The 16,690-nt window shown below is 47.1% G+C and overlaps 1 protein-coding gene across 3 annotated transcripts in view; it reads right to left on the reverse strand.

The window, feature by feature from the left end:
- LOC126528458 (protein NEDD1-like) overlaps positions 1–16,690 on the reverse strand; it is a 103,404-nt gene that overhangs the window by 2,269 nt on the left and 84,445 nt on the right. For 2 of the 3 annotated variants that reach the window (XM_050176341.3, XM_055069352.2), the window contains 2 exons: positions 9,903–10,060; positions 660–836 (listed from right to left, as the gene is read on the reverse strand). In XM_050176341.3, the coding sequence (XP_050032298.2) occupies positions 660–836; positions 9,903–10,060 (335 nt within the window). The remainder of the gene's footprint in view (positions 1–659; positions 837–9,902; positions 10,061–16,690) is intronic. The other variant, XM_055069351.2, reaches the window with a different exon arrangement.

Below are 16,690 nucleotides of genomic sequence, written 5' to 3' on the forward strand. Positions count from 1 at the left end.
GCTGTGTGTCGGTCTTTCTTGTCTCACCAGGCCCTATTGCAAATTTTGGTTATACATTGGAACTTGTGTGATACTGCATAAGAAGCATTTTACCTACTAAAGAATTTTTGAAATTGGTTAGTTGTTGGATAAGTAGAAGAAACTGAACTGTACTGCTTATAATCCCAACAGGAGGCGAATATCACTGAACAGGAACAATTGCCTCCTTTGCCTGGACTAGTGCCCACAAGCAACATTCCTTCCCTGCCTTTTTCTATTCAGGATCCGAGGGACCGTGTCGGGTTCATGTGACAAGCCCTGCCTTTTTTTTGTCTTCTCTTCCTTTTTGACGCATGGCCTATTTCCAGTGCCGGCATTCTGCAATGGATGGCTAACCAAAGTTACTTGTCATGGTCAGTGATATCACAAGTAGTGCGTCTTATGCAGAGGCATGTGTGCTCACGACCTTGACTCTCACTCAAAGTTCAGCTCCCTCGAGAGGAAGGACGCAAGGCTTCCCGTTTGAAATTTGAACTGTTTCCTCATCACGCAGTCATTTTCCCACTTTGCAGACACAGTGCCCACTTGGGCAATTTACGCACTGAACTTGACAGTTTGCAATGCTCAGACCTGGTGAAGTGCTATTCAAGAGGAAGCAAAGGGGAGGAGTTTACACCAACCATGAACGAGTGCTCCATCAGGGTCACTTGGATGTGGATGTGACGCAGGTGTGCGTCAATGTGGCGCGTCTGCTCGGCCAACAGGCTTTCCGTGTTCCGTGTGTGGTTTTCGAGCATGTTTTCCAGAAGGCTCACGCGAGCGGCCAGTGTGGGATCGTAGGGCTGCCTCTCGACGTCCTGCAAAAGATAAACACCGTCATGGGCAGCAGCAAGGGGCAGGGCCTCCCTGCAATTAGAACGGCATAGTTCATCAGCAGTACACCGACCAAAAAGAATTCGGGGAACCGGGTGGCTTGATTTGCTAGCAGAATTATCTGGCTGATAAAGTATTCTGCAAATACCGCTTTTGTTGATTTCACAAAACAGGTAGATTATTACAGGAAATAAATGAAGGACAGAGTTTAATTTTCATTAATTTTGCACTGGAGACCCAGTGCTGGTATGTCAGTGTGACCTTGCAGATTTAAATGTACTTTTTTTGTACTTTGGCCACGTTAAATCTGTAAAGGTTCTTGAAACTTACGTTAATTCTCTGGCTCCTTTAGGACACCATGTAGCTTATTTTTTACATAGCATTTGCATTGCTCTCGAGTGGTGTTAGCATTTGTGTTCTGTGGCATCGCTTCTTTTTATGTGTTTATGTGAAATAATATTTGTTGAACATTTACAAATCTCTTGCAACATTTTGCACTTTACACTGAAGCATTTGTATTGCGATAAATATTAATGACTATTCACATGAGCAGAGTTTATGACTATGGCAACTTTTTAATCTAAAAGAAAATGTACGCAAGGCAGCACCTTCAAGTTTCATCATGCAGATCAAGTAAGCAGCAAAGTACGTATATATCCCGAGTTAGGATGAAAAGGACTTGCTTCCCTTCAAGATCCTCCCCGCGACAAAGACAATATACTTAGCCAACCTATTCTCCCCCTGTTTGAACCAACTCTGGAGCTCCTCAAGCTTCATGCTGCTGAGTGGGCCTACAAAGTGATATTCACCTTGTGTGCAGTGGGAAATCTTTATTGACTTTTCATCTTTAAAAAATCAAGAAAGAAATGGCACAGAGTGTGGTCCACTAAATAAGGTGCACGGAGAATGCCGGCTAATCCCTTTCAAGTTTCTTTCAAAGCGATTTTTCAAATCATGACACAATATCAAACAAGCTTTATTTTTTGCTTTCTGTCCTCTGTGAGCAGGCAGCAAACAAGCATTGTGACAACACGTTTCATGGCCAATTCCACACCCAAAATCCATAATCCATTCACATGAGTTGAAACGCATGCAGCAGCTCTTGAAATCTTGTCTGTGTAGAAATGTCGAAGCTTTTTTACCAAACCTTTTTCGCAATCTCGTAGGTACGACTGGTTGAAGGTCGGCCAAAGTGAGAATGGTCTTTAATGCACATTTCCTTTTATGAAACTACCCAAATAGCACAAAAACTGATGTACAGCTCAGTGCCCCTTCCATAAATGTAGTTCGAAGCATTTCAGTTGTTTCTCTGGTCATTATTTTTTTCCCCGAAGAGGAATAAAACCTCAAAGTTTGTTGTCTGTTATGAAGAGATCTTGCAATTTCACAAGAAAAGCATGAAAACAGTCGGTACAATGATGATGATGTATGGCATTTTGTGGCGCAAGGGCCAGGTATGGCCAAAGAGCGCCATGTCTGTGCTAATGAGTCTGCAGTGTACTTATGATTACTATGGAATTGGTGTGAGGTGGCTGTAAAGAGGCCTTAAAATATACGCTCTAAAGTGCGTAAAATCTGTATGATAAAATTATGCTGATGATGTATGACTTGTACTATGAAAATTTAGATGCATATCAAAAGAATGATACGATAGGTAAAATATATCACGATTATAAGAAATGCCAGAGCACTACTGCCTCCTTAGAGCCCTTGAAGCACAAGGGCCTGGAGGCATGTGCTACGCAAAACAATTATCGCAGCGGCATCCTCTCGAGAGAGGAGGCGCTACGAATTCAGGGGACTAATAACATGTAAGACGACATCTCTGAGGAAACCTAGGACACTGTATTAAAAAGCGGTTCTGGACCGAGAAACATTAGAGGATGAAGAGGAATGTGTCGGCGGTATGCTAAGGAAAAATATCTCTTTCTCTCAGGTTCGGCTTCCCGACACTCCAGGAGGACGTGGAGTACGGTCAGCCTCTCCCCGCATCTACCACAGATTGGAGGCTCGCTTCCGGTGAGCATAAAATTATGGGTGCCAAACGTGTGTCCTATTCTGAGACGACAGAATAGGACATCTGTTCGGCGCGATATTGTAGTAGAGGGCCAGAATCCTAACTGTGGTTTTATCAGGTGGAGTTTATCCGTTTCCGCATCCCACATGTGTTGCCAGTGATCTCGCAGCCTCCTTCACAAGAAAGGCCTCAGATCCGTGACAGGCACCGCAGTGGTAGGGTTAACAGCTTGCAATGTGATTGACGTGGCCATCTCGTCCGCCAGAACGTTACCTTCGATTCCCTTATGGCCAGGGACCCAGCATATTATGATATTCTGGTTAGATGAGTACGCTTTGCACAAGACCGAATATAGTTCATTAAATACGGGATTTTTATGTTTGCCGAGTGACATTAAGGCCTTCACGAACCTGAGAGAGTTTGTATAGATCGCTGCTTTTGGAAGTTTCGATTTTCTTATGTGCTTTACAGCAGAGAGTAATGCGTAGGCCTCGGCCGTAAAAATACTTGTTTCCGGATGCAGTACATCGGATTCCGAAAACGATGGGCCGACGGCTGCATAGGATACCCCGGCATTTGACTTTGAAGCGTCTGTGTAGAACTCTGCGCAGGAGTGCTTGTGCTGGAGTTCTAGGAAATGCATTCGGATTTCGGCCTCGGGAGCGTGCTTTGTAACTTTTATAAAGGATATGTCACATTGTATCACCTGCCACTCCCAAGGAGGTAAGAGCCTGGTTAGGTGCATTAAGCGATGCTCGAGGAGTGGGACATGCATTTCATCGCTAAGCTCCACACGCAGCGAGAAAGGCTGTCTTATGGAGGGACGATTGCTGAAAAGTGTAGCGCACGTCATATCAGTAACGGTATCAAAACATGGATGTTCAGGATTAGAGCGTACTTTAAGGAAATATGTAAAGCTAATGTATGATCTCTGTAGGTGGAGAGACCATTCATTTGATTCTACATATAGACTTTGTATGGGACTCGTTCTGAAAGCGCCAGTGGCCAGTCGGATTCCTAGATGGTGGACAGGATCTAGGATCTTTAGTGCGCTCGGGGCGGCAGAGTTATATACTGCAGCACCATAATGCAATCGAGACCGAATGAGGCTCTTGTATAGGTTCATTAAACACTTCCTATCACTACCCCATGTAGTCTGGGATAGAAGTTTCATTAAGTTCATTGTTTTTAGACATTTTTCTTTCAGATATTTAATGTGTGGAATGAAAGTGAGTCTGTAGTCAAGTATGATACCTAGGAATTTGTGCTGTTTGCTGATAGGTATTCGTCGTCCACACAGTTCTACGGAAGGATCCGGAACCAGGCCTCTCTTTCTTGTAAAAAGAACGCAAGAGCTTTTGTTAGGATTGATCTTAAATCCATTCTTGTCTGCCCACATTGAGACTTTGTTCAGGCCGTGCTGTACCTGTCTCTCGCACACTGCGAGGTTACAAGATTTGAAAGCTATTTGTATGTCGTCCACGTAGACAGAATAAAAGATTGCCGGTAATGAAACGCGAAGCGTGTTCATCTTCACGATGAAGAGTGTGCAGCTGAGCACGCCTCCTTGCGGTACACCCGTTTCTTGCGTAAAAGGACGCGAAAGTACATTTCCTACTTTTACCCGGAAGGTACGACTGGACAGATAGCTTTCTATTAGGTTTAGCATATTACCATGGATGCCCATTTCTGACAAATCTCTTAAGATTCCGTAACGCCACGTCGTATCGTACGCCTTCTACATATAGAGGAATATGGATAAGAAGAATTGTTTGTGTACAAATGCGTCCCGGATATTGGCTTCTACACGTACAAGATGGTCAGTTGTGGAGCGCCCTTCTCGGAAGCCGCACTGATAGGGATCAAGGATTTTGCTCATTTCAAGGAAATGGATGAGTCGCCAATTAATCATTTTTTCAAACACCTTACAAATGCAACTTTCAAACACCTTACAAATGCAACTTGTGAGGGCTATCGGGCGGTAACTTGCCACTGAGGAAGTGTCCAAGAATCCTTGCCTTGTTTCAAAACAGGGACCACAATGGCTTCCTTCCATGCGGTTGGAAGGTACCCTGCATCCCAAATGGTGTTGAAAAGTGTGAGTAGTGTAACCTGCGTGTCATTGTGTAAGTTTTTGAGCATTTCATACATGATTCTATCAGATCCTGGTGCGGAGCTGTTGCATACGCTCAAGGCAGCTCTCAATTCAGCAATACAAAAAGGACGGTTGTAAGGCTCATTCTCTCGACCTTTTCTTGTTAATGGCTTACGTTCTTCTGTTTCTTTGTATTTGAGAAAGGACTGTGTATAATTTGTTGGACTTGACACGCTCTCAAAGTATTCCCCAAGTGAGTCTGCCTGGTCTTGCAGTGTATCGTCCTGTGTGTTTACCAGGGGGAGTGAATGTGTTTGCCGCCCTCTAATCCTATTTACACTGTTCCAGGCTTTGGCCTCATCCATAAACGAGTTAATACTCGATAGATACTTTTGCCAGCTTTCTCTTCTGGCCTGTCGGCGGGTTCTCCTACCTTGGGATTTTACTTTATTAAAGTTGACAAGATTTCCTGCAGTGGGCGAAGCGCGTAGCAACCCCCACGCTTTGTTGCGATTCCTACGTGCGATTCTGCATTCATTGTTCCACCACGGGACATGCCGTTTGCATGCCGAGCCGCTTAATTCACGTATGCATTTAGATGCGGCATCTATTACGAAGGCTGTGAAGTACTCCACAGCAGCATCGATTTCTAGAAAAGACATGTCATCCCATGATATACTAGTTAAGTTTCGGAACCTCTCCCAGTCTGCTGTGTCAATCTTCCACCTGGGAGCCTGTGGCGGATATTCGTTTTCTTTAAGTGTTCTTAATAGTATGAGGAAGTGGTCGCTTCCGTAAGGATTGTTCATAACTTCCCATTCGAGTTCAGGCAGAATGGACGAGGAAACTATGCTCAGGTGAATAGAGGAAAAGGTTCTGTTTGCTAGGGAGTAATACGTGGGTTCCTTCTTATTCAGCAAGCACGCACCTGAAGAAAAAAGGAACTGTTCAACAAGACGACCTCGTGCGTCTGTACGAGAGTCGCCCCACAGGGAACTGTGCGCATTGAAATCGCCAAGGACAAGATAAGGTTCTGGCAATTTGTCTATAAATGACTGAAATTCATGTTTGTTTAATTTGAAGTGTGGGGGTACATAAAGCGAGCAAATGGTGACGAGTTTGTTTAAAAGAAGAGCTCGAACCGCCACTGCTTCAAGGGGCGTTTGTAGCTGTAAACGCTGACAGAAGATACTTTTATGAACCAAAATGGCAACACCGCCTGATGATACGACAGCATCATCGCGATCTTTGCGAAACGTGACATACGGTCGGAGAAAGTTTGTGTGTTGTGGTTTTTTAAGTGTGTTTCCTGTAGACACAGCACTTTTGGATTGTGTTTTTGGATAAGCTCTTGCACGTCATCAAGGTTCCTGAGAAGTCCTCTGACGTTCCATTGAATTATTGGTGTAGCCATATTGGTAGTAAATAAGTGCTGTGTGTGCTGTGTGTGTGTGTGTGTATTAATTACAGAGATTTCAGAGCTTAGGTTCCAGAGCTCTTTCGAGGCCCTGTAACCGGGGTTTTACTCTTTTTGAAGTGTTCGAGGGAACCTCGCCGCTCCTTAGGCGCTTGGTGCGCCTTGAGGATAGGTGTTGTGTCCATTGCCTCTTGTGAGGCGCCGGACACGTGCTCTTGTGAGCGAGAAGGTTCCCGGGAAAGTCTCGCCTTGGAGGGCAAGACCCCTGCGCCCACCAGCGCGGAGGTCGATGGGGCTCCCTGAGGGATTTGGCTGCGCCGGCTGTTGCCAGCGCTGGAAGGGGCCGGGGAGGTTGGGGCAGCCTCGGCTGCGCCCACCTTCGGGGTCGATGGTCCCTTCTGCTCAGTTGGCGGAGCAGCGCTAGCTGCAACTACCGTGGGGGCAGATGGCGTAGCTGCCGACTCACTGCGTATGGGTCGGACAGCCGCCGGAGGCCGTTGTGACGCTGCCCCCTGACGCGCCACTTCAGCAAAGCTTTTCTTTGGCAGGTACGCTACCCGCCTGCGTGCCTCTTTGAACGATATATTTTCCTTGACTGTTACTATTTCTTTTTCTTTTTTCCATGATGGACAGGACCGCGAGTACGCGGCGTGTTCCCCATCACAGTTCACGCAGTGTGGAGCATTCTCGCAATTGTCAGATGGGTGTTCTTGGGCACTACATTTTGCGCAAGTCTGGCGGCCTCGGCAGTTCTGTGAACTGTGGCCAAATCTTTGACACTTAAAGCATCGGAGAGGATTGGAGATGTACGGTCTGACTCGAATCTTTATGTAGCCAGCCTCAATGGTCTCAGGTAGCATACTTGATGCAAAAGTTAAAATTAAGTGCTTTGTCTCAATCTCCTTGCCATGGCGCCTGATTTTTATTCTCTTGACATTGGTCACATTTTGATCGCTCCAGCCCTCCAGTAGTTCGGCTTCAGTCAGTTCCATGAGATCGGCATCGGAAACGACTCCGCGGGTGGTGTTCATAGTGCGGTGCGGTGTGACCGTCGATGGAAGATTCCCAAAGGATACTAGATTAGAGAGTTTCTCGTACTGTGTCTTATCAAGCAGTTCTAAGAGGAGGTCGCCACTTGCCAACTTAGAAACTTTATAGCCTGGGCCAAAAGCTTCATTAAGTGTCTTCGCAACAAGAAAAGGTGAGATCATTCTCGCTGCCTTTTCTTTTTTCTCTGAATGGACTACATGAAATCTTGGAAAATTGTCATTATTTCGGCCAAAAAACTTGAAAACTTCTTCGGTGCGCCCTCGTTTATGAGGGCGATCAGGAAGGGTTGGAAAAGAACTTGCCATAGATATGTGTAAAAATTCGGCAGCGCCGCCAGCCAGCCACCCACCATGGAGCCCAACAAGGGGACGCTGCAGAACCGTGAAAAGACGGCCTGCACGCGCCAGCTGTACGACACTACTATAACCAAATCTGTTATAACCAAGGTTGGCTATCCCACACAGGGTTAACCCTTGCCGCCGAGGAGAATGAAGTAAATGGAAGAGAGGAGAGGACAGGAAAGGTCAAAAAGTAAGAGATAAAGACGAAGATTCGAGAGGAAGAGACAGGAAAAGGCGACTGCCGATTTCCCCCGGGTGGGTCAGTCCGGGGGTGCCGTCTATGTGAAGCAGAGGCCAAAGGGGTGTGTTGCCTCAGCCGGGGGGCCTTAAAGGTCCAAACACCCAGCATCGGCTCAACCCCCAGGATCCCCTTTTCCCCAGACACGGCTAAGCCGCGCACGGCTACACGCGGGAGGGTCCAACCCTCGTGTGCTCGGGTACGTGGTGTCTCAACACACCAAACGCCTGCTTGAGCAGACGCCCCTGCGGGGCAGTCGGTACAACTGTCACATCAAAGCCGTAAGACATCTATCTTGTAATGGTGTCAGCTCGGAGTGTCTACCTAGTACACCCACCTAGTAAGAATACACAGCAATATAATCAGTGACTGGAATTGGCAAGAGAATTTTAGAGCAGCTTTTGTAGCAGAATTACAATACGGAGCAGATTTTGTAGCACTCACTTACAATTTTGAATGGTTATCAGTGGGGCACTTCTCATTGCACATCAAAAATGGTGCTATGCAAATGTTCCCGAGGAAGATAATCCACATACATGATCACTCATGAACAAATTTCAACCATCACGCGACCACAATGAGTAAACCTGCCTGCTCGACACAGAAACTATTGCGCATTCACAGCAGTAAAGCAAGTCACAAAAAGGCACAAGATGCTCGCAGCAATACAGTCGTGCGGTACGCAGGATGGTTCTTCAAGCAATTTTATTTTAGGCCTAAAGTCGTCTAACTAGTAAAATGGCCTAGCTACAAGTCCACTGCAATACGAGCACAAACAAGTGAATGCAACACAGCATGGTAGCTAATAACATGCAAGGTGGCAAGTTTCCATTTGCCGAGTGCCATGACACAGCCACCGTGCCAAATCCATGAAGTGCGTGCCGTCAGTTGAGGAACACCTCTCCTACCAATGCCATGCCACCAGGATGAAATTACTTATGCAAGAGTTGCCATCAGCAGAATGAGCAGAGTGCGCAAAAGTAGGCCCGACAGAATTTCATCCACGCACATCCGCAAATATGACGCATACAATTTTTTAGTGGCAGACCTCAAGCATGCGTGAGGGCGCACTGGATTGGATTAGACCAGTGACTGTTTAGCTTATTTAGCTTAATGATTGGTAGAAAATGCGACGCCGCTCTTAGCATAGGGAGGTGGTGACCGCCACCTGGCTTTCACCACAACTTTTTCCACAGTGGCTTCCGAGATTGTGCGGTGCGGCTCATCTTTGAGCAGCTTTGGAGCAGTTTCTCTCATTTGTGGCATGAACATAGCAGCTATAATGAAATGTAGCAGGTTGAAGCAATTGCAGCTGGATTCCCACTACTGTATAATTACAAAGAGCTCCATGAAGCTAGTCCGCATTTGTTTTCTTTGAGTCCCCCTTCACACTGCACAGTAGCTTGCGAAAGAAAATTAAATTTGGGGGTTTCACATGTCAAAGACACCGTATAATCATGAGGCACGTCGTAGTGGAAGACCCTGGGTTAATTTTGACTGCCTCGGGTTATGAAATGTGCGCACACAAGCATCTTGCATTCCGTCCTGATTTGAAAGCAGCCGCTGCGGCCACAAACTCTCATACTTGAGCTCGGCAGTGCAACACCATAGCCATTGAGCTACCGCAGCGTGCCCACAGCTTGTATTAGACCGCACGTGCAGTGCATGCTGCGTTCATTTTCTGAAGATGTCCTGCATCATTGATATGCACTTTCTTAAATATACAATATGTATCAGTGGTGTGCACCCCTCTCCTGTACGTTGGAACCCAACTGTTGCTCTCGCTTCACCTGCCACTGCTGCCAAGAAACAAAAAACAAACACGTCGCATCACTGTGCATGCATACCACGACCGTAACGGCAAAACTGAAAAGGTCACGAGAGTAACTCACTATCCCAGGTGAGCCCTCCACCTGTATGTTTTGTGAGGGCTCTTCCGGAATTGATGGCACGGAGTTGCTCGATGCCGAAGAAGCATCCCGGTTTGTTGGGCGACCACTGTGCGTTGGACCCTGGGTGCCATTCACGTGGGGCAACCCTGGAAGTGCAGCTGAAAGGGAGAGCAACAAGTATTTTCAATCTGACCCTAAGTGGATTGATTGACAATTGACAAGACAAAGAAGGTGCTGCAATGCCAAATTCGCCTACACACCCGACACCCCGAGTACGCGTGGGTGCACTCGCCTCTTCTATTCTTATCGCTACCTTCTCCCTTTTGCATTTTCTTTAAATTCTCGAGCAGGAAATAAACTCTGGTCTTCTGCATAGTACTGCTGTCCTGTTTATTATTGGCGCGGCGTTGCCACCGCCCAGTCCGGAGTTAACAGTGGCGATAAGGATCTCTACCCAGGCACAACTACTTCTACATACCAGCCATGGGATGTAGCTGCCCACCGGCCCACTTTCAGCTATGGCCTACGAGCTCCCGAATTTCCAAGAAGACTCAGATAAGTGACAAGCATACCTCGTCAAAGTTGACGCATACTTTGAAGCAAACAATGTTAAGAATGATGCCAAAAAAAGGCCTTGTTGGTCGCAGCGTTACGACTGAGGACTGTGGAGGTCCTATGCGGTAGTTAGACCGCAAAAGCAATGGCAATGAGGGACCCCGAACGTCCTTACGTGTACACAGATTCGTGATTGGCGGCCAGAGCATTCGCATTGGGCTCGATATCGCGGGAAGCGGCGGCCGTCCTCGGCAACAAGGGAGCCGCGGGTCATCACATCGTCAAATGGTTTCCGGCCCACATGGGGGCAGAAGTGCACCCCGACTTTCCCAACGCCAACACGCTGGCACATGGCCGCGCGCGAGAACTCGTGCGCTCAAGCGATCGTGCCGAGCGAAGTGGCGGGGAGGGAGGGGAGCACCGAGACCTGCTGCTCGCCTTCAACGAAATAACGCACTATCAGCTGTCGAGTAGGACCTTCCCGCTCCCCCACGCTAAGCTCACTAGACCACAGTCTTCAATATTCAGAATGCTTCAGACAGGGGAGTTCCCCTCGAGAGGCAGACTGAGCATTTATTCACCAGAGGTAGAGCCGCAATGTCCGCATTGTGGTGAATCATACTGCTCGCTAGCGCAGATGCTCTCGCAATGCTCCGCGTTAAGCGGCACCGTGTTCAGTAAAGAAGAAGACTGGGTGGACGTCCTGCGAAGCGACGACCACCAGACCCAGCTCCAGGCCGTCCAGAGGGCTTACGAAAGGGCAAAGGCTCATGGGCTTCCCGTCCCAATGTGGGTGTGGCCCGCAACCCCTGCCAACCACTAAACCATCAGTGGGTGGGGAGGGGTCCCTCAGGACTCAATAAAGCTATTTCCTCCTCCTCCTCCTCCTTTATACATCAAAAAGTTGTCTGAACCCCCGCAGGATTCAATTCATTTCGTACCTGTCGACAATGAAACGTCGCTGTGCTACAATCCCGCATCAACGAAATTTGCCAGAACGTAACACCGCATATCACCTACTAGCCAAGGCTAGCAGGCACCAAAATGTGCTCAAATGCGATAGCTTAGCACTAAAATTGCGTAATATACCACCACATTATACTTGCATGCACTGCCATTTTTGTTTATGAAAACAACCAAGTGCCAGAAGTGATCACACCGGAACACGTCATGACCGCCATCTTGTTTGTTGATCGCCCGTTTGAAGCAGCTGCATGTTGCTACCGACATGCGACGATGGTTTTTGCACACCTAGTGCAGTGTATTATGTGCGCCACAACGAGAAAAATGCTGCAAGAACACAGAAATCCACGTCCCACCAACTTGAAATCGTTTATGGCACTTGAGATGGTGGTTGCAGCATGGAGTGCCGCGCACTGGGCCGTGATTGAGCGGTCACCCGGGAAGACGCATTCCTTGGTTCAAGAACACTGGTTTTGGTGCAACCAGACAGGCATTGTGTGCGGGTTCGGCGCCGTACGTAAATATGTGCGAAGTGGCCATAACCTCGATCGACTGCCTTCGGATATACGATCACCTTCGAAGTCGGCATCGGACATGTCGGCGCCTACAGGCGACAGTGTGCGCTGGAGAAATGCTGCTGCATGCTTGGAGTGCTGTTGCGCTGCGTCCGGTGCCGAGTAACGCAAAATATCCAGTCGACTAAGAATACTTCTGCACGGCAGTGGCGCCACTGATGACCGACGCATGCGGCACACTTTTTGTACTTTTGGCAATGCAGTTCTATATCCTCGAGTTAGCTTGCCAAACTAAGCTAACAGAATTTTCACAGTTGCATTCTGCAACATATTGCCAATCTGTACTGTCTCATTTCACGAAAATGAAATTCTCGCGAAAGTGAATTTTTTCGTGTTCCTCGCCGATTTCATTATTGCGAGGTTCAACTGTAATGCTCAGGGATAGCATCGTTTGAGGCGTGCGGTTGAAAAATCTGCAGAAACAGCCGCTAGCCAAGAAGGATACGATCCTTTCAGAAGCCAAAACACTTGCTGTGGCAGCAGAAAGGGCAGAACTCAGTTCGCAACCGATAGAAAGGCAAGGTAATGTTATCAGTGTCCTCAAGGTCAAGCAGAAATATGAACCATGTGATATTAGGAACAAGGAAAGCAGCTTATCGCAACAACACCGCTGTTGTGTTAGACATGGTCACAAGACCGTTATATGCTCACTCTGAAGACACCAGTGTTACAAATGCGGGAGACAAGGCCACTTGGCGCATGTATGTTCTCGGGTAACAGTGGACAACCGAACCTTGGCACTAACAGCCAATTCTTCAGATGAAGCTGAAGATATTGACAGCAGCACAATGCAAATATAGTCTAACGACGAATTAATCCCTGGTTCCAGAGGTACAAAAGCATGTCACATGGAACAGAATCACCTCGAAGATGGTAGCCAATACAGGTTCACCTGTGTGCGTAGTGCCAGGAGCAACGTACGAGGCCTATCGTCATCAGTGGCCACCACTCAGTAAAGCTGTGGTGACACTCATGCTATCTAGGAAAGTTACCAGTGCTGGGAGTCCTGGAAATGCAGCTCCCTACGGGTCAACAAAAGTTTATTGTAATCTCATGGTGTTCGACTGTGAAGGCCCCAGCTTGTAAGGCCGTGGTTTATCGCAGATGCTTGCTACTCAAGGGGCGCCACTCCTTCACACTGCATCTCATAGTTCACATCTGCGGGGATTTTAAGGCAACTCTGAACCCTGTGTGCGAAATGGAATGGTACCCTCTGCCCACAGTCAACGACATCATTGCTACTCTACATGAAGGGCAGCAATTCAGCAGCTTGGATTAGTGCGATGCTTACAAATTGCACTATATGAAGATTCGCATAAATTGGCCATCATAAACAGTCACAAAGGGCTCTTTTGTTATAATTGACTGCTGTTCAGGATTGCGTTGGCACCTGCAATTTTTCGAAGGACCATTGGATATGTTCTGCAAGGCTTTTCGGGGGTGCAAGCATGTCTTAATAGCAGAAACCAAAATAAACCCCAGTGCTAATCTGCAAGTGGTCCTGTGGCATTTTAGACAGTATGGCCTCAAGCTCCGCTCAGAGAAGTGTCGGCTAGGTGAAGCAGCAGTTATGTATCTAGGCCTTAGAACTGACGCGGCAGGGTTGCACCCAACAGAGAAGCACACTGAGGCAATTAGGCTGGCTGCGTGCGACTCATCGGAATGTTGCAGAGCTGCAGTCTTTCTTGGGCATGCTGACATTCTACAACGAATTCTTGCGAAATCTGTTTACGCTCCTGCACCCCCTGTACCATCTACTAGAAAATAAATCAAAATGGTCTTGGAAAGGGCACGAAGATGAGGCATTCCAGATGGCTGAAGACACTGTTCCGCAGCTGTGGTAACTCACTTCGACCCTGCAAAAAAATTATTTCTGGATAGTGACACTTCACCTTATGGTGTGGGGCAGCTCTTTTTCATCGGATAGAGGGACAATATTGGTGTAATAAGAAAGTAGCATGGCAACCTGGAAGAAGCCAATGGAAGCCATGACGAAGAAGTGAAAGCACGAGCGCGAAACGAACGTGCTTGGGAACAGTTTGAAATAATAGTTTTGGAAACTCGCAAGGTGGAGAGAAGCACTTAATAAAGAGGAAATCAGACATCATAGCGATTGCTAAGAACAGGTGGGTGTCTGATTTCCCCTTTATTAAGTGCTTGGGAACCCTACGTTTGTTTTTTGTGCACCATTGCACGAGGCATATAGTACTCACAGTCGCACTGAGAACGCATTTGCCAAGCAGATCTTAATGGGTAAGTGACTGCGTCGTTGAAATGCAGCTTGTGTAGCTTTGTCAGCTGCAGTTTACATGCTTTGTGCATGTTGGCTGGTCTGCATCGCACTTGCCTGCTGCGTTGCGGAGCATGCCTTCGCTCTGAAAGCTGGGACAGCAAAGATGTGTTCGGCCTTCCTCTACTCAGTGTTGTGTACTGCACAGCCATCTCTCATGTTCGAGTACATGTTCGAGCATCCGGCAGCCACGCAACGCATCGGCATTCTTACAACAGCTCAAATCACGAGCACAACAGAGAGAACACACACCGAGAGAGGCACCCGTCAACTTGCAAACGATGAGCGAGCAATGCACCTGGTTGTCTAGGCGCAATATGGCGCAACTGAGAGATCAACAGTTGCGTACGGTTCTTCAATATTTGCCATATCCGCATCGCTACCACTTTGCCGTCAGGTGCATGCGTCGTCTGCATAGGCGCTATTTAATAGCTGCTCATAACAAAATTGGGCAATCACCGGCCCTGTGGCTTTGCCAAGATTACTTTGAGAGTATACGCTAGGCATTTATAGTCAAGTTAGCCCAAGTGAAATTTTGTTGCAGTTGGCATTTAAGTGCAGTCACTGACATATCTGTTGCACGGAACAAGCTGTAAAACTTCCGAGGCTTCGCATTGTACCGCTAATGCAAAGATATCGTCGGCATGGCATGAAACCATATTTTTTGTTTAGCAATTCTTAAATTCAACAAAATGTTTTTTTTTTTCATTCACATTTTTTTTCCAATTTGCCGATAAGACGGAAATTTTACAGCTTGTTCTGTGCAAGAAATGTCAATCAGTGACTGCACTAAATTGCATAAAAAGGTTGAATTTCAATACAATGTGATTTCAAGATACCTAAGTTAAACGTTAATTTCAGACTTCATCATACTGAGGTGTAACTGTACGTGCCTGTGATGCAAGGGAATAAAGTGAGTTGTGTGTGGTAATCGATGAATTCACTTTGCATCCAATAGGTTTCTCCAAGTACACCATGTAATTCTTTTTAAACCAAAATACACTTGAACCTCATTATAAGAAAGTTGGAGAGGAAGTAATTTGTGATATCCATTACTTGGTTATATGTACTGAATATTGCCCTTTACTACAGTGTACGCCCAATGGCGCACACAACATTAAACATGCCAAGGAGAATATGGCTCTACGGCGCTCTGAACCGCTATGCGGTCAGGTATACAATGAGGAGGAGGAACGAACGTTTATTGTAAGAAACAACGAGAAAGTGTCCTTTCTTCGCCCTAGGTGGGCGGCTCTCTTAGTCCAGAAAGCCGTTGGCTAATGCTGCAGCCCGGGCGCAGCACATCTAGGAGTGTCCTCAGAGATTGCACATTTGGGGGATCCCCCTAGCTTCGCCAGCTGGGAAAGAGGTGCAACAAGATCAGAAATAGGTGCTGCTTCTGCCCGGCTACACGCAACGGTGAGAAATACCAGTGTTGCTTGACAGCATATTTGGTACCAGGCACGTACCCAGGGGGGGGGGCCCGGGGGGGCCCGGGCCCCCCCTGAAATCAAGTGGCATACCCCCTCCCCACCCACGCCACCACTCCTCACACTTTCCTAACGCGCCGCCGGATCAATGTTGAGACTTGGCAGCTGTTCATCGGTCAGCATTATGCTGCCTTTTTCACTCCTTTTAGATGGCGGTATAGTTATCGGCATCTCTTGTAATGTGAAGGACAGTTTTCTCATAGATTCCGCACCCGCGCGATTAACTCAAGATGCGTTCATTTGTCACCATCTATTCAACCGTTACGCGCATAGCTGTTGCTTTTGTTAGTTAAACCTTCTCTGTTTAGGCTGATCCTGGGACCAGGAGAGGGATGCGACTGTTACTCAGCTGGTCTGTACTCTCATGGAACGAGTTGCGGCCGGAGAAAACGCCAATTGCGTTTAACTTTTGCCTTTGCTTCGTTATTTCCTTGAATTACGGCTCGCCGCGACGCTGGCACATTCCCGGAACCATATACACGTGATATGGGTTAGATAAGGTGGGAAATAAAATAATGTGAAAGAGCGTCCATCATGAAACCCTGCAATAACCCTTAAACCGATAAGCAAGATGACTGTCGCCCGTTACCTCGTCTGTTTTTCCCTAATTGTATAGCACTTTTCGTGCAAAATTGGCAACTGGAAACAAAAATCGCAAGGAGTTGAGAAATTAAGCAATCTACTAAGGGAGAGAGCCAAGGCAACAACCAAAGTGCAAGCAAAAGCGAGTAATAAAAAAGTTGACCGTTGTTTATGAAAATATTTATGGATCAACACCTTTTCATTTAAAAAGGAAGTAGAGAAAACGCCGCCGGAAGTGGAGAGGAATTACTTGTTTTAAATGACGCTTCTACAGTTATCGGTCGAACCACCTCACGTAGCCACTTCTGTGCTGTGCTTATGTGGGCGTCTTTC

Source organism: Dermacentor andersoni, chromosome 9, assembly GCF_023375885.2.
Source record: "Dermacentor andersoni chromosome 9, qqDerAnde1_hic_scaffold, whole genome shotgun sequence".
NCBI classification, from domain to species: domain Eukaryota; kingdom Metazoa; phylum Arthropoda; class Arachnida; order Ixodida; family Ixodidae; genus Dermacentor; species Dermacentor andersoni.